Source organism: Rutilus rutilus (assembly GCF_951802725.1).
Source record: "Rutilus rutilus genome assembly, chromosome: 16".
NCBI lineage: Eukaryota > Metazoa > Chordata > Actinopteri > Cypriniformes > Leuciscidae > Rutilus > Rutilus rutilus.
The window spans coordinates 4,987,923-5,014,369 of record NC_140224.1 but is presented as its reverse complement, the minus strand read 5'-3'; the positions used below and the strand labels follow the sequence as shown (position 1 = coordinate 5,014,369).

At 37.4% G+C, this 26,447-nt stretch overlaps 1 protein-coding gene across 1 annotated transcript; it reads left to right on the top strand.

Moving 5' to 3' along the window:
• Positions 1–1,635: 1,635 nt before the first annotated feature.
• On the top strand, positions 1,636–26,447 carry LOC311305684 (uncharacterized protein; the record flags this gene model as incomplete). Its single annotated transcript, XM_084433497.1, has 26 exons — positions 1,636–1,892; positions 2,733–2,888; positions 3,020–3,459; positions 6,343–6,532; positions 6,645–6,919; positions 8,050–8,201; positions 8,467–8,701; positions 9,160–9,230; positions 10,387–10,626; positions 11,332–11,427; positions 11,532–11,664; positions 11,903–12,024; positions 12,171–12,449; positions 12,566–12,661; positions 15,366–15,512; positions 16,074–16,206; positions 16,345–16,469; positions 16,561–16,707; positions 16,957–17,049; positions 17,146–17,239; positions 17,433–17,459; positions 18,350–18,548; positions 21,094–21,350; positions 21,462–21,607; positions 25,103–25,372; positions 26,421–26,447. 26 exons carry the CDS (start codon positions 1,636–1,638, stop codon positions 26,445–26,447), a joined length of 4,407 nt encoding a protein of 1,468 aa, XP_084289623.1.

The window sequence follows — 26,447 nt, the reverse complement described above, 5'->3', positions numbered from 1 at the left end:
ATTGCAGTATGTTTTACAAGAACATACTTTAAACTTTCTCATTTAACTCAGTGTGTTACTTGTCTTACTTTGTAATTGTTTGTGGAAAAAAAAGAGAAAAGTGCTTCTAATTTTTTTTCCAGTAGCCTTCATCTGATTGTACAGTTCATCGGTTGTCTTCAAAGCATTATTGGTGTTGAAGCTGATTATATATATATATATATATAATATATATAGGTTTTTTTTTTCTTTTCTTTTTTTTCTAGTTGTTTTACGGATGACTAGCCATTAGAAAAATGTATTTATCAAAAATGGCAGGTTATGGCAGCACTATTACCAGTGATGAAGGCCATCAAATAATTAGAAATAGTGCACAGCATTGAAGTGTTTTGCATAGGTATGGTGAGCATACTCTAGACAATGATAGACATCTCTCTATTATTCTCAACTAGGTGGAAAACATGTGAACTCTAAAAAGTAATTAAAACACTTTTAAAAACACACAACACAGCATCTCAAATGTTGGTTTGGTCGTTATGAAATACCTGAGCCAAAGTCTGTTAACAAAAAATGCTTTTGTAACAACCTCCCAGAACTGTCTCAAACGACTGCGTTCCCAAACACCCGCATCCGAACACAAGATAACATGACTGCGGTTGTTATTGCGTTTCATCTGCGATGACTCTGCAAGTCATTTACGAAAAAAGAGCCACAGTGTCCAATTGCAGCAACTTGCCTTTTTATTACAGATATTTTGTGCCAATTTCCCAAGAAGTAACAAGCTTGTTCTCTTGAACACAAGGGATGGAAACAGCGCTTTACTAGCAAATGTTTTGTCATATTCCAAGTTAAATTTGCAACTTACTATATGTAAAAAAAAAAAAAAAGTGTGCAACGTTTTTGTTGAAGAGGATCTTTTGATCTGAAAGTTTTTGTGTGGTACTATATAATCAATCGGAAGCAAACATCAGGTTATTCCAGTAAATATCCGACTGGATGGGAAAATAATTTGTGCCCCAGAGAGCCCCATACGCTTTTAAAGCAGCACGAAGCTGCAAATAGAATAGGAATGAAGACACTGGAAGATTAAATGTTATTTTCAAAACCTTTAGTGAGTATATTTCTCCATCTTTTGATATACCAGAAATAGTATGGATGCCTTGTTTCCATAGTCCATCACCTATAATTATTTTTGCGTTATGGAATAATCTGAGCTCAGAATGAAATCTAGATGGAACATTTGTTGTCCTCCTGCAAGGAGTATGCTCTGTTCTGTTCTATTTTGGTTTCGTTTTTTCCTATGTTTGCTTTTTCTTGTGTTCTCTAGTTAGTTCTGTTGTTTGTTTATTAGTACCCACTCCTGTTCTGTTTTATCTTTGATTCGTGCATGTTATTTAAGCCCTTCGTTTCCTGTGGTTCTTTGTCCGGTATTATGTTAATGTGTTGTTGGGATTCTGATACTCCTGTGTGTTCTCCTTTCTTATTAAAAACTCTTTATGTATCTTTGATTCATGCGTGTTCATCTACACGTGACAGAAAATCGGACCAAAACAGAAGGATTTTTTGCGGCGTTCCCAATTAACCATCTGCCCCACGGAGGACACCAGCTTCACTCCATACCCAGAGTCGAGCCAGCCATTACCCTGCTACACGGACATGACGCCAGAGCCCACCACAGACGGAGAGCTCAAGTCTGCCGCGATGCATGAGCCAGCACCAGAGAGAAGGACTGAGCCAACCATTACCCCAGAACCCGAGCCACACTGTGAGTCTGACCAGATGCGTGAGCCGGAAATACTGTGTGAGTCCGTGGGAATACTTGTAGAATTCGAGGGAATGGATGTAGACCCCGTCCACACTTCCAGTGCTGAGGATGAGCTGCTGTTAAACTCTAGTGGTTATTTTGAAGTTTTGTAAGAGGATATTTCCCAATGTCACCTGTCACCGCTGGTCCCGTCCAGCACAAAGTCTCCTGTGCCCCAGCTGGTCTCCAAATCCGATTATTTGTGTATCGATTGGAATCTGATCTAAAATTATTAATGTCCAAACTGTGTATTGGAACTGTTTGGATCCAATTTGTGTGTCCATGCATCTCTTTAGTTTTCCGGAATATCTGCATTGGTTTCCATGGGAATGATGTTGCGTTGGTAGGAATACGCCAAATACAACAACAACTGCAACATGGAGGGGTTTGCAATAGAGATGTTGTCTTATTTAAATTTTACAACATGGAATATGTATGTGTATGTGAATGTGTTGCCATGTAGTCCATAGCTGGACTCTGCGTCTTCTGAGGCAGCGGCAGAACCGGTAGCTGGTATGCACAGCTTTTTTCCACGCTATTCATAACATGTCTCCGTTATATTGTCATTTTCTGCTCGTCAGACACTTTGCAACAACACATCATTGTTTCGGCAGCAACTTTCAGCATGTTTCCAATAACAACTTCTGACGTTTACATATTTGGTGTGATAAAGTCACATAAACCACGCAAAATCCGATTAGAGCCAGTCTGAAATTGGATTTCCAGAAATGCGATTTGAATAGGATTTCAAACCACATAAGGATGTAGCTTTAGACGGATTTGTAAAAATCGCATTTCATGTGATTTTTTGCTGTTCACATTAGCTCATTCTGATCGGATTTCAATCAGATGTGCACAAAAATCGGATTTGGACTGACAGTCTGAAAGTAGCCAAAGTCTCCTGTGCCCCAACTGGTTCTGCCCAGCACAAAATCACCTGTGTCTCCAGAATTCCCATCCAGCCTCCTTCTCCTGCCTCCTCTTCCAAAATCATTCAGTTCCTTAGCCCCACCTTCACTGGTTCCCTTCAGCCCCACGGCTCTTCCCCTGACACCTCTCCACTGTGTGGATTTACTGAGGTTCTTCCAGTCTCCAGCTCTGCCCGGTAAAGAGGATCCCCTGGCTCCGCCTCCAGTCACTGATCCCCCTTGGCTCCTCCCTCCCTCTGCTCCACCAGATACTATCGTCCTTATGGCTCCACAAGGCTCCCTCATCCCTCCGGCTCCATTTGATCAGATGTCGCTCTGAATGCGCCACGGACTTCCAAACAATCCTCTGGTCTCTGTCTCTCCATCCCTTTGCCTCCGTCTGGCTCCGCCTTCCCTCTGGCTCCACCTCGGTCCTCAGTCCCACCGGCTCCACTCTTACCTTTGGCACCCTGGCTTCACCTTGGAAGCTCGTCACTGCGGCTCAGTCTAGGCCTCCAGGGCCATCTGTGTCGCTCGGTCCCATCACTCTCCGTCTGTGCCCAAGGCTCCACTTCCATCACTCCATCTCAGTCCATTGCCCCCCTGGTGTCGACAGCCAAGGCTCCACCATGGCTCCTTCCTCCTTCGACTCCGCTGTGGGCCATCGTCCTGGCTGCGCTCTGTGTCCCCACCAGGCTACTCCTGTTCCTGGCTCCTCCCTGTCTCTTCTCACCATTATCGCCACCCTGGTTTCTCCCACTGTCACCTGTGCTTGTCTCCTGCCATTCACCTGTTCCGCCTCCTCCTCCAGAGCCCCCTCTCTCCCTCCCTCCTCAGTTGAAGTATGCTCAGTTATGTTCTATTTTGTTTTTGTTTTACCACATTTTTAAAACATTCATTTCAATTAATGCAACCCTCTCCTGAAAATAATTAGAAAAAGCAGTCCAACGCTCTAAATCAGCTGTAACCTTATTAAAAGTACAATTTAATAATTCTCTATTATTAATTTTACTGAAGGAAATATGTATGTAAATAAATACTGAGATTTTTGGGGTATTGTAAGACAGTACTGTTTAAGCTGCTGGTAAAAGGCATGATTTGTTCCAATTTAATTTGTAACCACTAACCAGAGATCTCACCAAAACTGTAAAAAAAAATTGGTAAATGCACTGCCAAACCAACAGCAACATTACCCAAATACAACAGCACATAATCAGCAATTCAGCATAAAGAGATATACAATGATCAGATTTAAAAATTGTAACTGGACTATAATTAGGAGCCTCACAGCTTGACAAAATGGCTCCAAAGATATTTTCAATCTTTTAGATGCCACGAACCTCCAACTTTGATCATCCTGGTGCGAGGGCCCCCATTCTAAAATTTTAAATGCAGCTAAATATTTTCATGTAAAAAAAAAAAAAAAATTACACAGAGAAAATTAATATTATAAAATATGCATAAAAAATATATGGAAAATATTCTTATGTTGCAGTACATTCAATTTATTCTACTATTTATTCTAAGTTTTTAGTTAGATAATAATAATAATAAATTTGTTACATTTATATAGTACTCAATGTAGATGTATAATTTTATTTTATTTAATCAATGTTTAATTTATATCATTCAGTTAATTAATTAATTTGGTTTAATCCCAATTTTTATTAACATTTTATTTTAAAACCCCTGTCTTCACCAGGCGTGAGTGGCACAACGCAACAAAAGCAAATAGAACCCATTATAATAATAAGTGATGCTGTCTTGGATGTAGTCAAATTCCTGACAGTAAACTGAACTTAATTGAACTAAACTACACTAAACTATATACCCCGTTCTGTTTCTGATGTACTTCAAGCAATCGCTTTACTTCTGACACAAAGAACAAATGGATTTGCAATGGTCGCTTTGTCGCATCTAGTGTAGACAGCCTCGAGCTGTTGCAGTCTGGCGTGACACGATGCATCAACTGTCGCTTTCAGTGTAAACGCGTGATACATAACATTTTCCAACACACTTTGTGACTTAGTCTAGAAACCCAGAAAAATATTTTTTTTGCTGAACACATCCACGAGTTAACTATTTATTTTCAACTCTTTCCCCTTCATTGATGGAATTTTCCGGATATCCATGTTTTCACTGTGAAATGGTAAAAACAGTGTTTTCTCAGCTTTTTGTTCAAAATGTTGCTTTTTTTATGAATCAAACCCACATTTAAATATGCAGTCCGTAGTTTTTCCTCTTTGTCGCCATCTCTGTTCGAAATCTGCAATTGCAGTTATTCGCGGAATTATCAACTTTGTGACTCGGCACGGCACAACGCGGATGAATCCAATGTTTTGAGGAGAATGTGCAGCTGTCAGTCATCGCCGCCGGTGTGGATACTGGCATTCGCAATCACAGATTCTACTCTTTGAAAGCATGACCAACATAAGAATTGTCACCAGAAAATGTAATCTGAACAAGTAAGAAACATCCACTTTTGTTCTGACCAACTAGAGGAAAAAAAGCATTGCAGTAAATCATGCTGATTAAATCTAATGATCACTTATGTCTTACCTGTCCAGCAGAATCTGCGTCCGTTTTGAACCCCTTCAAAACACAGAGCTCACGCCACCTTTCAAAAGCCCTCCGGATATTTATCCTTGTTTTCGCATGGACCCGGTTGCAGTCTCTTTTTTTCTGTAGCCACTCCGATGTCTGAAGTCTTTTGCATTTTACAACGGGTGAATCTCCAGTTGTCACTGGTGATTGTCGTTTGAACCTTTCTGGATCCGCCATCAAATTGATAAGTTTAATTATATCAAGTGCTGTGAGAAAAGGCTATAAATCTCCACCTCCAGCATCCTCACACTCATTGTCTACTAGCCGAGACACCTTCTTTATGTGTACAGATGTGATGTAATGACGCAAAGACATGCTCGAATTTCCAGCAGAAATCCACCAGTACCACTGGAATTAAAAACATTATTACAAGCTTACCGTTTTGAATTGAGCTAAGGCAAGCCGATAGTTTTGAACACTGGCTGGTTACTTGCTCAATTTATTTTGGATAATTTTTAACCCAAAAAAGTTACGGGCTGCAGCTTTAAGTTTTGAAAAAAAAATAAAAAAATACATGAAGTTAGAATGAAACGCCTTTTTTTAAAGCAGAGGCTCTGTTCTTTCTTTTGATGTACATGTTTAGATATTCATAAACAAACTATTATTGGGGCCCATGAAAGTTTTGATGTGATGATAAAATGATATTGCTAAAATGATTAAATAAAATGCTGTCAACTTAAACGCTGTAGAGAAAACTTAAATCAGAGGTCTATGTTTTCAAGTGGATGAATATTTTGGTGGAGCAAACACAAGCTACAGCTGGATTCATAGGAAGTGATTTTCGGCTTATTCATGCCGAACCAAAAGGAGTATCCTTACAAAATGCTTGGATTTATACACTAATGTTTAAAAATATTGAAATGTGCACAAATTCTGCAACAACTAGATTGTGAACCACACAGTCATGTGATTCATCTTGAACATACAGTGTTTTACAGACTGTTTTATCTAACTACCTCTCCTTTTACTCTTTATAGGTGACACAAGAAAAGCTATAAAAGTAATGGGTTTAAACTGTAAATCTCAAATTTGGTGAATTATTTACAGTCTTACTATTCCCTTCAGAACAGGGTTGTGGGTTTTCCTCACTGAACACTAGTATTGTGGCAGGTGAAGATGCACCTGTGGGGAACTGGTCTTGGCAGGTCCATCTACACATTTTTGACTATTACATCTGTGAAGGGTCCCTCATCAGCCACGAATGGGTGCTCACTGCGGCTCACTGCGTTTACTTCTTGTAAGAACACAAAATAGATGTACATAAATTAAATAATTAATAAGATTTAATGTGAATTTGCAGTTGTTATTCTCAGAGCTAACACACTGAGAGTCTTTTCTTCCACATTCAGACCCTCATACAGTTACTGGACTGTTTATCTGGGCAGACAAAGCCAAAACACTTCAGTCTCTAACCCAAACGAGGTGAGGCGAGGAGTCCAATCCATCATTACACATCCAGACTATGTCCCTTCACAGTTGACCAATGACATCGCCTTGCTGAGATTGAGTGAGCCAGTGAACTTTACCAGCTACATCAGCCCAATCTGCCTGGCTGCTAATGACAGTGTCTTTCACACTGGCACCACCTGCCGGTCCACTGGATGGAGACAAGCCAGCTTGAAAGGTAACAATCATCAGTTTGCGCTCATTGAACAACATGTAGTCTGGTCTGGATTATGTAACCAGATGAAAAAATAAAGTACTTGTCATTGTACCACATTACATTGTCCACCTTACTAGTAGTTGTACTGATAAATTGGGACACTTTGTTTTCCTTATACTTTTAATTAGGACCCAAATACAGTAACCTGACATTACACCGTAATGGAAAGCTTAGGATGTCTCTTACATAGTCAAAAGGTGAAGATAAAAGTACTGTACTAAAACCAAAGTCCAGATTTACTTCAGGCAATACGGGCAAAATAGGATACATAATGACAGCATCAACTTGAAATCAATTATATCTAATTAAAATATCCATTAAATTTAATCATTTTTCTTTACTACTGTATGTTATTGCTCCCTTCGTCCTCTTCTCACTCCATTGATTTAAAAATGTCTTGCCCTTACCTTAATCATCTTAATGATTCTAAAAACAATATTGTAAATGATCTAGAATTAATTTCTATATTTTCTGATACAATTCATATCATTACAAAAATTGTATGTAACATTTATGAATACTTTGTTACATTTTTATTACCTTAATCTTAAGATTTATCTCAGATTTCTTCATCACTTTCCCTACCATTGCTTTTTCCACGAGGCCATGTTCCTCGATGTGACCTCATCAGCTTAGGAACATAAAAACTCTGAATTTTCAGTCATATTCAAACTCGGCACATGAATATGGCTAATTTCATAGACTGAACGAATTACAATTATCAAAATGCAGTTACACATTTCATGCATTTCATACGCAAAAGACAAAAGTCGCATTTCGTTAACAGAAATGTAAAGACTGCACTTAATTTAATGCACAAAACTGACTTCAGGAAATAAATTCAGTTAATTCCATTTCATGCATATGAAAAACACCTTTCGTTCATGGACTGCATGTCCATCAAAAGTTAAAAAAAAAATTAGAGCATTTATGACATTTTTCATAAAAAGCCTTTATCTTTTAATGGTAAGAGAATAAATGTAACATGTATTTTATAATTATTGTTTAATCTGTACTGTGAGTGAATCATAAAGTGGTCCATATTTTCATCAGAATGTCTTAAAAGCCTGTTTTCTTGATATGACAATTAGAGCCCAGTTCTGGAACTCTGCAGGAAGTGAAGATGAAAGTGGTGGGGAATAAGGAGTGTGACTGCAGGTTTCAAGAAATTCCATTTTGGGACATAACAATCATTCCGACAATGATCTGTGCTGGAGGAGAGACGGGCAAAGGAACATGTTATGTAAGTTACAACAGTTCCTACAAAATTGCTGAATTCTTTATTGTGACACTTTCCAAGGGGTTTTCATTAACATGCACGGCTATGAAGCAGTTCCAGCATGACCATATTGTACCTTAATATCACTTTATTGTAATTTAATATATTAAATAACACATGTACATGTATTATCTTCATTTAATTTAAGCTTTCTTCAGACAACATCGGTTCCATATTAAAATGAACATTTTAATAGTATGAATTCAATTTTCTCTCTTTCATTTTTTAGGGAGATTATGGTGGTCCATTACAGTGTAAGCAGGATTCTGGATGGATCTTAGCTGGTGTCACTAATTGGGGGATTTCTTGCTTCACTGGATTTGGTCCTGACAGTTATGCTAGAGTATCCGAATTCCATTACTGGATCTTGGAAAATGTTAATGGATCAGACGTTGAATTTGTGACTTTTAAATCTGATGGTGAAGATAAGGACAGCAGCTTCCTGTGCTATGGAGAAGATACAGGTAGAGTATAAACATGGTTCTGTAAATGTAATTGCAAGTAAGAAATAGAACAATACTTTTACTGCATTTATTAAACTTGGGTAGGGTTTATTTCTACACACACACACACACGCACACACACACACACATATATATATATATATACATATATATATTTGATACATTATATTTAGGAGCAGGTAAACTTAAAAAATCGGACATCATAAATGGGCGCACTTAAAAATATCTAATTTTTGTATCTAATTTTATCAGTCAAGTATTTTTTTTTGCAAGCATATTGTTTCCTGGCAGACTGAATAGACCTGTGCACCCCAACCTCTGAAAAATGTGTAGTAGCCAGTAAACATACCGAAAGTGCCAGTTCCAGCCAGTTCTTGCCATGTAACAAAATGTGACATTACATTCCCTACATCATAATCATGGAATTCTGTATCTGTTTTTTCCTCAATATTTTATAGTTTTAGGCCTTTTCTACCCATTTGGAAATCAAGACATAGAGAATCCCTCTGAAGATGATGGAAGCTCTCCAGTAGTATTTTTAGAAAAACGCTTTGTATATTTGGGACGTGTTTATCAACAGACTAATGTAAGAATATCGTCTTCATAAATTCTGTGTATGTATGAGTGTACGTACAGTGCAATTATAAAGTAGTCAGTCTTCAATCCATACCCCATAATGACAAAAGATTTGTGATAATTCATTACATTTATTAAAATTAACTAAATGAAATATCACACTGACATAAGTATTAAGACACAGTACTTCTTTGAAGCACCTCTGACAGCAGTTACAGCCTCAAGTCTTTTTTTGTTAATGATGCAACAAAATTTGCACACCTTAATTTGGGGGTTTTCTGCTATTCTTTTCTGAAGTTCGATGTTGGAAAAAAATAATTTAAAACAGTTAAGATATGTAATCAACATGTGATTTGTGTAAAATATATTATTAGATATATATTATTATTGATATTGATATTATGAAATCTAAACATCAGTTCAACAGATTATTTCAAAATTATGATTTGTGATTTTTTGATATAGTTAAAATTGTCAAGACCTTTTGAGAAATCATTTGAAGAGTTCTGTCAGTAATTACTCACCCTCATGTCGTTCCAACCCCGTAAGACTTTGGTTCATCTTCGGAACACAAATTAAGATATTTTTTATGAAATCTGAGAGCTTTCTGTCCCTCCATTGACAGCTACACAACTGACACTGACGCTTCAAAAAGTTCATAAAGAGATCGCAAAACTAATCCATATAAATTGAGCGGTTTTCCGAAGAGACACGACAGCTTTATATGATGAACAGATTGAATTTATTCTTTAAATGATCTTCATTTGCGTTCGAAGATGATCGAAAGTCTTACGGGTTTGAAATGACATGAGAGTGAGTAATTAATGACAGAATTTACATTTTTGGGTAAACTATCACTTTAAGCTCAATCGCTCAATCCTTCCCAGTCTTACATGGCCTTTGTTTTTTTATGTTATATTATTTGTAATCATTTTAATTATTGTACTTTTTAAAAACTTGTATTGTAAAATTGCAAACCTCATATAATGAAATGAATATTAAAAAAACAGAGCATGCACTGTACATTTGTTGAAAGAAAACATAAGAGTTTCAGTCCCTGTTTTATACTGCCAAATCTCTTTTATAATATTATTTTATCTCTGCTTCAGGTTAATAACAACGGGCATTTGACATTCGATGGGCCTCTTCGAGATTATTCACCTTCGCAAGTCAACAGAGACATCATTGCTCCACTGTGGACAGACATGGACAACTCTGTCAATGGAAGCATCTCCTATCGTCAGGTCACCAGAGGCGGACTCTTACTTGCAGCCTCAAACAGCATAAACCAGTATTTTCCCAGTCTGACCTTCACTGCCTCATGGCTGTTCATTGCTACTTGGGATAAAGTACCATACTATAACAACGCACAATCTGTAAGCCAGCCTATTTGTTAATGGAATTTTTGTGTTCTAAGCATTTAAGCACGTTGATGGGATATATTGACATGTTTAATTCCAATATCTTTTGGTGTCTATAAACACAAACAGATGACATGTCTTTTTAAAGTTGATTGATTTGAAAGATAAAGTTTAATTTTCTTTCTTTTTATTTCTCTAAGAATGCAGGTAAACCCATTACCTGTTAAGTAAAGCCAACATATCTCCAAATTGTTCAAAAATCAAATAACCTTTAACTATAGCTGTAAAACTGACAGAGTAAAGATGTGGTCACATTTACCATTGCTCTGTGAAATTTCACTGGCAAATTCTAGTCAATCCAACAGGAATCCCCGCGATTTAGAGTGATTTCACTCAATTTCAAGTTGGTCACGCAAATTCGATGTGATATTGGTTTGAAAGTCACCTCTGTGTGAACAGTGCTTTATACATTTGCTATGCTACTGACAATATGAACCTTTTTTTACCTTTCATTTCGCTGAAATGACGCTACCCATAATTTGGGTGAAAGAAAGAGGAAAACTGATGATTATTAAAGCACATAAATGGGAGGATATATGCTTTTATTTAAGTTACTGCAGAATTAATCAAGTATAAAGATGGAATTTCTCTTTGTCAATGAGCTATTAGGATAATTTTCTATTTCTGTTACAGAGTTCATCTTTTCAAGTTGTTTTGGTCTCTAGTGGCTCTCTGTCTTTTGTCATGATGAACTACGGAAATATCTCCTCTACGGATCAAAGGTTTCAGGTTAGAAAGAATTAGAACCGTATCTCTGAACTCTGGCACTAAGATAATTTTAGAAAACTTTGTGCCGCAAAGCTTTTTTGATGATGATATATTTTTCTACTCAGGCTGGCTATGGCACAATAGACTCAACAAACTATTCCTCAATCCCTGTGTCTGATGTAAATAAGCTGTCCGACTCCAGCAATGTCAATGTCCCGGGACGCTGGGTATTTCGTGTTGATGGTGGACCGGAAGAGGGTAATCCTTTGACTTTTTTGATCAGACCAATTACAACTTAAAAAAAAGAAGTGGAAAATGTTTGTGACCAGTGTAATAAGTATACATTTAAAGCTGCTGTAAGCTGTTGGAAAACCATGCATAAAATATCCCTGATACATTTTGTACAATTTTAATTTAGGGATTTTTGCATCTGGACTTTGTTAAAACACTAAATAATTTACAATTTAATATTAAGATGTTCCTTTTTCAATTGCAGGGATTTTTTACCCGTATGGAGATGAGGATACAAAGAACCCTGCGGAGGATTTTGGAAGTTCTCCACTGATCACTCTGGAGCAGCCATTTGTCTACTTTGGGCTTGTTTATAATCAACTATACGTAAGCAGCATTGTCACATTTATGACATTTTAAATTTTACACATTACACTTTTATTGAAACAACACAAGTAGCTTTATATTCCACATTGAGAATGTTACTTGAAAGTCCAGATGACTGAGCTTTCACTGTTTTGGTCTCATAACAGGTGAATAACAAGGGGTACTTGACTTTTGAAGAACCGTTTTACCAGTGGTATCCCTACAATTTTCCAGCATACTCGACTAGAGACATCATCGCTCCGCTGTGGACAGACATTGACATTACAGATAAAGGAACCATCTCTTACCGACAAGTAACAGATGGTCATCTCTTGAATCGGGCCTCTAGAGACATAAACCAATATTACCCCAACTTGAACTTCTCTGCCTCATGGGTTTTCATTGCAACTTGGGATAAAGTACCGTACTATGGATACAGGCGGACAGTAAGTCTCTTTTTGGTTAGATTGAAATAGCAGCAGTTTCTTGCACATAAATGTGTGATACAGAAACAGAATCCCATGTTCTCTGTATTTATGTAGTAATTCTCTTCATTTTCCAGGAGTCGACCTTTCAAGTGGTTTTGGTGTCTGGCAAAAACATGTCATTCACACTCATGCATTATGGTCCTATTGCCCCAGCCATAGATCGTGCTATGGTAAAGTAATTTGAAAAAGACACTGAAATCAAAATAAATTATTTTTATTACTATGATAAATGTAACTGAACTTTTTGTCCTGTTATTTGATTGACAGTCTGGATATGACACAAGTGATTCAACTGATTTCTTTTCAATTCCTGTTTATGACACCACAAACCTGTCATACACAAGCAATGTTAACGTCATGGGTCGATGGATTTTTCGAACTGACACTGCATCAGAACACAATGGTACAGTAATTTGATAGTAAAAAATGCATGGCATGTATTGCATGTCATGTTTAATTTTCATTAACATTTATGCATTTAGCAGATGCTTTTATCCAAAGCGATTTACAAAAGGGGAACATAGAATTTATCAAAGAGCCAGCTAGAGAAGAGAAGAAATGCAGAGAAGATTTTTATGTACTGCAATCCTTGCATTGCCGAGACCACTAAAGGAAAAGCATGTAGGGGAGGGAGAGCAGAGGTTACGATGAAAGGAAACCAGAGGATAGTTGTTTATTGTGTTGTTTATATGTGTTCAAAACATGTAGAACAATTTATTGAGCAGCTAAATGTTGTGAACTGCTGGGAGTTGCAAATAAAATAAAATGCTGAAAAATAAATGTGTATGCTTTCAGGACTGTTCTATCCGTTCAGAAATAGGAACAAACTTCCACAGAATGGATTTTATGGATTTCCTGTCCGTCTCTATTTGCAGACACCATTTTCTTACCTCGGGTTTACATACAGCTATATATATGTGAGGACACTCATTTTGCATTTTGACTTTTTTTTAAAGTAATTTATCACTAGCCATTAAAAGTATTTGTCTGTTACTTCAAACCCATTTAGGTTTACAAAAATGGATTTCTTACTTTCAAAGGGCGATTGTTTTCATCAAGTCCCCGAACTCTTCCAGCTTACACAAATGTAGACTTTGTTGCTCCACTATGGACAGATATTGACAACAGTGACTGTTACTCCCAAGAATTCAGCGGTGTCCGAGTACTACAGCGAGCCACAAATGATATACGTCAATATTTTCCTCAAAACAATTTCACTGCAGACTCAGTTTTTGTTTTTACTTGGGATAATGTGAGATATTATAATACTTCAGCACAGGTAAGATTTGTTTAAATATTTGTTTTCATTTGTCTTGTGACTGTGATAATTTGATGTTGTGTTTTTTTTTTTTTTTCAGAATTCCTCTTTTCAAGTACTGCTGATCTCAGGTTCTGGTTTGTCATTTATTGTATTTAATTATGGCAATATTCCTCAAACTAAGCAAATTGCAGTGGTGAGAACGCTTTTCAAAGTCCTGTATTTTTTTATTTTAAAATGTAATAGCTTTTGCAATATACTGGACAGTTCAAATGTATTTGTAGAGACAGTTTTACAGTAATGTGACATTTTTTTCTTGGTAGAATTAGCTATACAGCTCCTCTTATCCACAGATCTGTAACAAACATATTTTTAATCATTATTTAGGCTGGATATGACACGATTGATTCAACCAGTTATTATACAATTCCTGCGTCTAACATCGCAAACCTGACCCACTCCACAAATGTCAATGTTATGGGCCGTTGGGCTTTTCGTGTCGACACTTTGGCAGCAAAACTTGGTAATACATTTTTTCTTGGTAACACTTTAGAATACTGTTCCTTCATTAATGAATAACTACACAGGAACAAATGAGTAATGCACTATTAACATTGTAGTAACTACTATTAACTAACAAGAAACTCTGATTAACAAATTAGTAAGTCATAGCGTTCAGTCGAATGTGGTAGTTCATTATTAGCTAATCAGTAACTACTATTTTTCATACCTCACTGAAGACTACTAAGAACTACTATATACAGGTTCATAATTAATATTAATAATGCATAATATATAATAAGGTAATGGTAACTCATTAGTAATGACTCAAGTGTTACTACATCTTTCTAAAGGAACTATTAATTATTTGGATCAGTATTCTAAAGTGAAGATCACGGGAACACACTAGTAATGACTAAAGTGATACCAAATCCATTGGAAGGAATTACTATTCAAAATCTTACAAAAATCTCAAAAGCTTACAATGACTTCAGTCAATATTAGGTAGTTATCATGTTAGAATGATGTAGTAGTACTTGAGTCATTACTAGTGGGTTACCATTACCTTTTATTATAAATTATGCATTATTCATGTTAATTATGAACCTGTAGATAGTAGTTCTCTGGGAGGCATGAAAAAAATAGTAGTTATTGATTAGCTAATAATGAACTACTACATTCATCTGAGCGCTATTACTTACTAATTTGTTAATCAGAGTTTCTTGTTAGTTAATAGTAGTTACTAGAACGTTAATAATGCGTTACTCGTTTGTTCCTGTGTAATTATTCATTAATGAAGGAACGGTATTATAAAGTGTTACCTTTTTCTTTCTTCTTCTGAACTTAATTAAATTTTCATGTTTGTACCAAGGCCATAACATGCAATTGTATTCTTTTTCCAGGTTTGTTTTATCCAACTGGCTCTCCAGTCTCTCAGAATCCCTGTCAAAGTTCTGCAACCTCACCAGCTGTGCGCTTGCAGTATCCTTTCTTCTACTTTGGGCGCAGATACCACAACATATATGTGAGATGTTATGTTAAACACATTACATTTGAAGTACACTGATGTATTACAAGTCATGTTGCTTCAGTTCATCTTCATATCTTTACTATAGGTCAACAGTAATGGACATTTGACATTTGATGAACCATCTTATGAAAGACTCCCCAAGGCTTTCCCTGCCAACTCTACTAGAGACATTATAGCTCCATTCTGGGCAAAGTTTGACTGTAGTGTCAATGGAAACATCTCCTACCGCTTGGTAACTCAAGGCCGTAGTCTGAACCGGGCGAGAAATGATGTCAAACAGTATTTCCCTCTGTTTGGGTTCTCAGTAAATGCAGTCCTCATTGCTACTTGGGAGAGAGTGCCCTACTTGAACAGCTCCTTGACGGTGTGTAGATTGAATGGTTACACTAACCTTTAACCTAAGTTTAGTATAAATGTAGTCAGAGATTTAAATTGTTTTAAAAGGATTGCATATATTTAGCATAATTTTGTTAAATGAGTTTTGTTTATAGACAATTTATAACTGTGTTTTCTAATTGAAACCCAATGTTTTTTGTTTTTTTTGTTTTACTTTTCCTAGGAATCCTCCTTCCAAGTAATTCTAATTATTTGCAGGACTCTTTCCTTTGTCATAATGAACTATGGAAATATTTCCTCATCTAACCAAAATGTTCAGGTTGGACAGAATAAGAATCTTTTACAAATCTTTAAGAATAAGATAATAATATTAATGGCCAGTGGGACCTTAAATAAATGTCTTGGTCAATAATTATCCTTATTATTATTATTTTGTTTTGTTTTGTTGTTTACTCAGGCTGGCTATGACACAATAAACTCAACAAATTATTTTTCAATCCCTGTGCCTGATGAAAATAAACTCTCTAACTCCAGCAATGTCGATGTGCCGGGACGCTGGGTATTTCGTGTTGATGGAGGGCCTGAGGAGGGTAACGTCTCTGTTTAATATAAAGAATATCACATTGTTTGATAAATAGCCATAAAATATAACATGGAAAAAATGTAGGCATTATAAAAATGTCCTCCTTCAAAACTTTAATCACTCATAATAATAATATTGGGAATAGGAATATTCTACCCATATGGAGATGTAGAGGATGAGAAAAACCCACAGTCGGATGATGGAAGTTCTCCACCGATCCCCTTGCTGCAGCCATTTGTGTACTTTGGCCATGTATATGACAAGATATTTGTAAGAAGCATTCATTAATGACATTCATTAATCTAAATACCACATAGAGGATGTTAATTGAAAATCCAGTTAACATATTTTGATCCTACAGGTGAATAATAATGGAGACCTCACCTTTGATGAGTCATTTTACCAGTGGTATCCAGATCATTTTCCTGCATGCTCGACTAGAGACATCATCGCTCCACTGTGGACAGACATTGATAATAGTGAGAAAGGAAACATCTCTTACCGACAAGTAACAGATGGTCATCTTTTGAATCGGGCTTCAAGAGACATAAACCAATATTACCCCAACTTGAACTTCTCTGCCTCATGGGTTTTTATTGCTACATGGGATAAAGTACCGTACTATGGAAACAGAGAGACAGTACGTTTTTTACTTAATTAGAATATGCTTTTATTGCATAGTATTTTCATTGAACTGGAATTTATGGAATATCCAGAATGATGCTTGTATTAATGAGGATTTCCCGGTCTCTTCCAGGAGTCGACCTTCCAAGTGGTTTTGGTGTCTGGCAAAAACCTGTCGTTTACACTCATGCATTATGATTATATCACCTCCCCCTATGCTGCAGAGGTAAAGTGTGGAAAATGTGTCAATACTGATATTCAGCAGTGTGAATTTTTTTTGGATTTAATGGAGGTTTTTTCTTTGTGTTTTCTTCATTAACAGTCCGGCTATGACACAATTTGCTCTGCTAATTTCTTTTTAATGACTGATTCTAACATTGCAAACCTGCCATACACAAGCAATGTCAACGTCACGGGTAGATGGGTATTTCGTGTCGACAATTCATCAGAAAGAAATGGTATATATGTGTATTAATGAAATGTGCCATTCGCTGTAGCTTAATTCATTTTATAATTGATGTCTCAAAACATGCATTTGCTTGTTTCTTTAAATAGTGTGTGTAACAGAGTATAGGTATATGTAACATCCGCCTCTGTTTTGTTTTGCAGGATCTTGTGACGAAACAGACACTCAAGGTACATCATTTTACATTGACAGTTTGGTTTCTAGTTAAATATAGTAAAATAATTGATACCTCTGTTTTTCCTGAAATCACTATGCAGATAACATATCTATAACACAATGTATATTCAATCTGGATCGGCACGTTTCCCCTCAGATTTCTGAGGTATCTGAATTTTTAATGCAACTTCCAAAACTAAAACAAACATTTTTTTTTTCCTTTAAGCATTTAAAAGATTATTGTCTGTGAAATATCAGGGTGCTGAAAACTCGCTGTTTTTAATCTTTAGTATTTACATAGACTACAAGTAGAAGTCTTGTTGGTGGGGTTTTCCATCCAGAATTTCAAAAGATTGACTTAAATCACTTAATATACTTATCAATAACTTAAGTTTTATCATTTAATTGAGACATTTATTATATATGTAACTCCTCCACCTGGGTCTTACTCGCCCCCCTCTGTGCGGGCCTCGAACCCGGGTCTCTTTGGCTAAAGACTGCAGCCTCTAGGGTCTGTCGCTAGAGTGCCTATTGAGATCAGAGGAGTGAGGTTTATTTGCACAGCGACTACTAGCTGACCTCCATTACATATATACATTTAAAGTCAAACTTGTGTGAAAGGACCTTTTGCTTGGCCGCTTTAATTCAGCAGCACGATCTCAGGAATTAATAATATTTATCTTTTAAATAATATTTATATTTTAAATGAGGTTGGGAAGGATCATTTTTTCCATCATACTTTTTTTGAGAATTTTACTTGAGTAATCACATTAAATGTACACATTGAATCAGGATTTAAAATGGGTCCCCTTCAAATATCAAATGAGGTGAATGACGCCGTCTACTGCAGTGTTGCTTGAGAAGTTCTTGGGTAAAACAACATGGTGTTTTTTTGTGTTTGCAGCCTCAGATGATCCTCCCAGTGCTCAGGTGTGTGGGAGAACCACATTTAGCAACAGCAGCAGTCGGACAGATGGAGGTCAGAACGCTTCAGATGGACGCTGGCCGTGGCAGGCTAGCCTTCTTCTGGACGGCAGATACTTCTGTGGAGGTTCTCTCATTAACAAACAGTGGGTGCTGACCGCTGCCCACTGTGTTGATAGGTAAACTCATTCAACTAAATACTTCATATATGCTTTAGTAGTTTGTCTTTGAATTGAGGAATTTATTTAACCCTATATACCAGGGCTATTCAATTAGCTTCATTCGAGGGCTGTATTATTAAATCAAAGTTGAGGTGGGCCGGTTGGGGGATTTAGCTTATTTATTGAAACATTATTTATTATTTATTGAAAAATAACAGTTTCAATAAATAAGCTAAAAAAGGTGTTGTATTTACTTGGAAATGTGGTACCCAACAGTATATATATGACCATAATAAATAAAAACTTATTTACGGCTGTGTACAACTATTTTCCTTGGAACAAATATATGAATTATAAAAGCTCATAGCTATTGGTAAGAATTATTGTATTTATAATTATTATAGGCTTAAATGAAAATATTCTGACAGTGAGACTTGGTAACCACAGTTAAAACCATGCATGGCTACTCACTCATTACCACTGTATAAAAAATGCCTAAACACAGGTAAAAACTCTAAACACACCTTAACAAAGACACTGTCATAATTTCATAACAAAAATGTATTATATATTCCTCTACCCACCTAATAAATCTAATGCAATATAAATGACTATAACATAGTATTCAATATAAATATTCAACATTGCTGCCCAAACCATGGTAAATTACTACAGTACATTCATGGTAAATGTTTTTAAGGGTGGTGATTTGGGGATTTTAAAGTCTAACTTTTGATGAACATCTGTTTTCCTCAGTCTTGTGGGGAATTTAAAACTAGTTAAATCATCAAGTGATTTGTGGTTTGTCAAACTGTCAAATTGAAACGCTTCCCACTGGATGCCGCAACGCTGTTTAGTAATGGTGTCCATGACCGGGAGTAAACGCTTGCTATCTGTTATCCACTGGGCTGTGCTGCGCAGTTCAAACTAGTGAAACAACTGAAAATAGCGTTATTTGTTCTCTGTTTGTTGTAAGTGACCGATGAACTGCTTCAGATGATTCAGTGACAGAGCGGTCCGAACAAACCAAATCGTTTCAGACCATTATGCAAGTGTGTTGAAAAGAAAGAATCAAACCAAAAGAATGATACATTTACGAATGATTGGTATCGCTGGTTCAGTCGACAGAAATACGGGACACATATAATAACAGCTGGAATACTCGAACGGAAAACGTTTCACAGGTCGTATAGTTATAACAGTGCGTATAGCTGTTCAGCTGCAGGTGCCACTGCGGCCACGTATCTAACCAAATTAGCCGCACCACCAGGAAAAAAGGAGGAGGGAGGTTGGGGTGCCCTCCGGACGATGGCGATGATTGAATCCGGCCCGCCAATTGAATAGCCCTGATAGTCTACTTAATCATATTTGATATACAAATTTCTAAGGCTTCTAGTCTCTGACGGATAGATCCGTGTAGATCCGCTCTGACTGAGGAGACACTAGAAAGGGGCATGTCTAGTGTAAAATTGCGAACCTGACTCTCCATTTCTTCCACTTCAGATAGGGGTTAAATACAATTGTTATTTTTTATTTCTATTTTTATTTCTTATGCATATGCTGTGATTATTTTAGAATTATTTTAATTCATTTTCTGTTTAAAGCGCTTTGAATTACCATTGTGTATGAAATGTGCTATATAAGTAAAGTTGCCTTGCCTTGCCTAAATATCAACATGATCAAAAACTTTGGTAAAAATCTGTTGCACACAATCTACTACATGCCTTCTGCAATCTGGCGTTTTTAGCAAGTAAACACCATTTAATATAATTGTAAAAATGTCCATTTTCAGGTCGGAGTCTTTTTGCTGCGAAACTTTTACTGATATTTGTAAAGTAAGAATAACTTTTGTATTCTGAGTAATTTAAATGGAAAGTTTAAATGGACTGAAGCAATTTAAGTCCTTCCTTGCTTCAGTCCTTCACTGGACTGAAGCAACTTAGGTTTACTTGGTTTTACTTGATTAATTTTTATAATAAAGGCTTTTGAGGAGTGTTAATTTGTTCATCTTTGTCAAATAAATAATCATTCAATCATCATTGTTCTGCTTTGCATTTTATGATTTGCCATCACAATAAAAACTACAGAGCTTTGATAATAAATCTAAGCATTTAAATGTCATCTTAAGACATATAACTGGGAGATATAGAGTGACAACTGATATGTAAGTGCATTTTTAATTAGTCTGCATATGTTAGTAGTCTGTAATACTGTAATAAAGTTCTCATTGATTTAAATGATTAGCTATCAGAATTTAATCCTACTATCAGCAACTGCTCCGAATTGCATATTTTTACTCATTTTGAGCCTATGAGCTCCATGTTCTCACTATATCATATGAGCCATAAAGGCCTGATGTATAAAATATGATGCTGAACAAAAAATGCACATGTACATTATTTTCTTTAGATTTATAAAAAAAATAAAAAAAAATCTTGTCTAAAGGGTCAATAAATCGTTCCATTTCACAAAAAAAAATAAAAATTATCTGACTTTTATTTCATATGTCAGGCTTTACAGGGTTAAAACTCTTATTGACCACTTTCTCTGTGTATTTCTTTAGCTATGTCGGTTATGGCATGCCAAGTGTGGTGTTGGGGCGACAGACCCAGGATGAAGTGTTCAGAGATGTGATGGCAGTCATCAAACATCGTAGTTACAACAATGTTACAAATGACAATGATATCGCTCTGCTCAAACTGAGCTCTCCCGTCAGCTTCACTGACTACATCAGACCCGTGTGTCTAGCAGCTGATCACAGTGTGTTTAACAACGACACAGACAGCTGGATCACTGGATGGGGAGACATTAGTGAAGGAGGTGAGAATTCATTCCTGTTTCACATAGCTACATTAAACTCAACACAAAATGCCTTTCATAATCCAATTCAAAACAGGATAGAGTAAATAACTTCTCATGTTTTTTCTACAGTGTCCCTCCCGTCCTCTGATGTTCTACAGGAAGTGGAGGTTCCTATAATTGGTAATAGACAGTGCAACTGTCTCTATGGAGTTGGAAAAATAACAGACAACATGATCTGTGCTGGTGTACTGGAAGGAGGCAAGGACTCATGTCAGGTACACAAACCCTGTCCAGCTCCCTTAGTTTCACGAAATGTCTTGTTACTGTTGCAACCTCCGTTCCTTGATGGAGGGAACGAGACGTTGTGTCGATTTAGTGACACTAGGGGTCGCCTTTGGGAGCCCCAAACACCTCTAATGCTTCATAAAAGGCCAATGAGAAATGTCTCTTTCTCTCCATCAGGGAGCGGAGGTACAGTAACAGCAGTAACCAAGACGTATCGGTCACTCACTCAACATTGTGTCGATGTAGTGACACTAGGGGTTTGTTCACTAAACCCCACAACCAGTTGAACTGTGTTACGAGTGCCTAATAACAAAGTGCACAACGGCCATATTGTAAATTTTCCGACGCACCAAGTTGCTGTAGTACCACCGCCACGAAGGGTGGTAAAGGACCATACATAGCCTTTTCTGTTTTGTGTGTGTGTGTGTGTGTGTGTGTGTGTGTGTGTGTGTGTGTGTGTGTGTGTGTTTAAAAAAAAAAAAATTTAATACTCACAGCTATGCAGACCAGAAGCTTTTTGCGCTGGGGAAAGTGTTATTTTTCCAACCCAGGAAAATAAGAATACCAGATCCTGCTAAAGGGAGGTTAACAAGGGGAGAATACGTCACATGGATTTACCCAGTGGGAAGTACCACATGTGAAAATATATCTCTGTGGTGGGTCCTGTCTGAGAAGGGGGAGCTGTACATATGTTCAGAAAAATTATATATAAGTGGACCATTTGAAAGCAGCTCTCAAATGCACCAAATTGAGTTGAAATAGTCTTGGCTACTGGACCCGCAGTCCGCCCGTGCAACCAACCCGCACCTGCACCGAGACGTAAACATTCCACCTGTTACATCAAATATATGCGGGTCGCCCCTCGCGGGTACCCGCCCGCGTGCATGACTCTGATCCATGCCATGTTTTGGTGATGATCTATTGGATTTGACCGCTATTTCTGCAGCAGTTTTCTGAAACTTATGCATGCAGTTTCGCTGTTGTATAATGTCTGTATATCATTGTTATGAAAGTAGACACAGACAAGAAGGATGGAAGTGAACAGGGTGTTTATTGACAGCAGAATGGGAGAAGTGATGACTGGTGGATGAAGAGATGGACGATGGGTTGGATTGGATGCTGGAGAGGGATTCCTGGAGACACATGGGGTGAGGCACTGCAGAATCACTGGGGAATCACTGAGGAAGTGTCCACCTCGTATGGAAATGAGATCAGACAATGAACTGGGGTGAAGTGTGTGCTTATAGAGTGGAGGTGATGAGGGTGATGATGAGGTACAGGTGTGTGCCTGATCAGTGCCCAGGAGAGGGAGTGTGTTGTGATTGCAAAGTGAAGGAACCTGGCAGAACGGTAACAGTACTCCCCCCTCCCAGTAGGCACGCCGTAGATTATCCAACTTGGGAGGGGGGGAGGGCGCCCTGGAGTCTAGACTAGAGTGTAAGCAGGTGGGTGTAGACTCCAGGGCAATGCCAGACGTGCAGGTGACCAGGATGGCGCTAGCAGTTCGGGAGACAAGGGTGGAACCTGCAGTTCAGGGGACCAGGGCGGAGCCGGCAGCTCAGGAGACCATGTAGCAGCCAGTAGCTCGGGAGACCAGGGCAGAGCCGGCAGCTCGGGCATATGCAACCCAAGAGCAGCAGCCATCTTGAACGAGGGCTGTGGTGCGGCAGCGACCATCTTGGCAGAGGGCTCTGGCGTGGTGGCGACCATCGTAGCAGAGGGCTCTGGAACGGCGGTCATGATGGGACGAGGCTCTGGGGCGACAGGGACAGAAAGGGGGCCCAAAACTGCTTCTTCCTCAGGATCGTCCAGACCAATCCAAAAAAGCCCAATCCAAACCAATCCAGTGTGATGTGTTAGAAAATGTTAACCACGTTTCCAAACTCAGCATGAGGGTACCAAGGGAACAATATAATTTTGTACTAGTGGTGGATTCATCGTGGCACCCTTGCCCAAGGTAAGGCATCAACCTCAACAATGAAAGTATTTTCAACTGTTTGAAGGCGTGGGTGACCAGGACAGAGACTTGGGCTTGTTCTTGAGGAGGGAAGTCAGAGGAGCTGTGATTTGGCTGTAATTTTGTATTAATTGTTGGTAGAAGTTGGCAAACCCAAGGAAATGCTGAAGTTCTTTGATGATGATAGGTTCTGGCCAGAATTTGACCGCTTCCACCTTTTCCTTGTTTATCTTGATGCCTTCTGCACTAATAATGTAACTGAGGAACTGGGTGGAGCTCCGGTGGGACGAACACTTCTTAGCCTTGAGGAAAAGATGGTATTCCCTCAGCTTGTCGAGCACTATTTGAACATGGTGGCGATGTTCGGGCTCGTTGCAGGAGTATACCAGGATGTCATTAGTGTTGACCAGAAACAAAATGATGGAGGTACTCCCAGAACAGTTGAGAAGTTGCAAGAGATTGACACAGTGCTTGATGCTGCCTCTCCCCAGTGGTTTTCAAATTGTGGATTGGATGAAGTACTCAGACTAGCAGGGTTCCTTTCGGAGCTGCAGCTTTTGGCTGCTGTGGTGTCACCTACGGGCCATCTGAAAACTTCATGGAAATGAGTGTAGAATTAATCCAACAACTGCGTGATGGGACTACCCTGATTCCATATGGATTCTGCCCATTGTAGAGCTCTACCAGTGAATAATGAAAGGGTGAAGGATATTTTTGCTCTATCAGTAGCAAACCACTGGATTGACACTAGTGGTGTAAACCGGTGACAAAATGGTTCTAGGATGCGTGACGGTTGTGCTCTGTGACTGTAAGGCAGCAGAAGTAAAATATCAACAAGTTCTTGAAATGGATCATTTGGATTAGTTCCACCTGAATTAGTCTTCATGTCTGTATGATGACTTGGAAGACTTAATCAAGTAGCGAGGAATGTGTGTGTGTGTGTGTGTGTGTGTGTATATATATACACACACACACACACACACACACACACACACACACACACACACACACACACACACACACACACACACACACCCCATGGCTGCATTTATTTGATAAAAAATAGTACAAAATAGTAAAAAATAGTAATACTCTGAAATATTATTACAATTTAAAATAACTGCTTTCTATTTGAATATTTTAAAAATGTAATTTATTCCTGTGATGAAAAGATGAATTTTCAGAATCATTACTCCAGTCTTCAGTGTCACATGATCCTTCAGATATCCTTTTAATATGCTGATTTTCTGCTCAAGAAACATTTCTTAGTATCAATAGTGACATTTTTTGTTTGTTTTGTTTTTGGAAATCGTGATACATTTTTTAAAGATTCTTTTAAAAGAATAGCAAACTTTGGTACAATTGTCTTTACTGTCACTGTTGATCAATTTAATATGTCCTTGCTGAATGAAAGAAATTAAATTAATGAAAGAAAGAAATTAATTTCTTTAAATAAATCTTACTGACCCCAAACTCTTGAACAGTGAATGTCTCTTTCTAAAATGATTGCATTGATTTGTATTTTCAGGGGGATTCAGGAGGTCCGATGGTGAGCAGGCAGAGCTCTGTATGGGTCCAGTCCGGTATCGTTAGCTTTGGGATTGGCTGTGCTCGACCTGAATATCCTGGTGTTTACACCAGAGTATCCCGCTATCAGGAATGGATCACATCCTTTGTGTGCAGTGATCCTCCAGGTTTTGTGCAGTTTACCTCCGCTGGAACAGATTCTGACAATAGCTACACCTGCCCTGGTCTTCGTTCCTCATCAGTGGATATAGAATCTAAAATTCAATCTTCGGCAACATCTCTTCCACAAAATTCTTTGCTATCATATTTTCTGTCGCTTATAGCAACACCTTTCTTATTTTATTTGTAAAGATACACCACTAAAGATAAACTCAAAAGTTTGGGGTCAGTAAGATTTTATTTAGATTTATTCAGTAAGATTGCATCAAAAGTGACAGCAAAGGCATTTAAAATGTTACAAAAAATTATATTTCAAATAAATGCATCTTTATATCCAATAAAGAATGGAATCACAGGAATGTAAATTACATTTGAATATATATGACAATAGAAAGCAATTATTTTATATTGTAATAATATCACAATATTACTGTTTTTACAGTATTTTTAATCCAAAAAAATGCAGCCTTGGTGGGCATACGAGACTTCTTTCAAAAACATGTTAAAAATCATATTAACCCCAAACTTTTGAATGGTAGTGCATGTACAAAATTAGACAACAAAGTGATGATTACATAAGTGATATGTGCTCAGTCAATTGCACTGATGTAAACAGTTTTGATCTCACAATAATTTTTTTAATTCCCTGACTTTTAAATTGAATTCAAACTTCCATATTCTGTAACCCATCAATTTCTGTATATTGTGGAATGAATTTTTATTTTATTTTACTGCGGTAGATATGATAGATGCATGTTATGTTTCTCAAATCACAAAAACATTTATTTTACTGGATATTGATGTTGCAACATAGTTTGTCACTATCAGTTTCGTAATCTGTTGATGTTTTATATATCTTTACACCCCATTATAGCTTTTGGTTGAACTTTATTTTAATGTGTCCCTGTTACAGTGTAATTACATATTTAAGTACTGAGTAATATTTATTAACTACATGTACTTATTATAGGGTTAGGTTAAGGTTAGTTGCATGTAAATGTGCCTAATTTATAAATCTTACTATAGTAAATGTAACGTGTAACAAGGACACTGTAAAATAAAGGGTTACCTAGGCAATAGTAAACATCACAGTGACATCACATATGGACAGTAGAATCAATGCTTTTTCGGTTAATTAAGTGTTTTTGTCTATTTTTAAGGGTTGTGCTGTTGTACTGTTAGTCTGA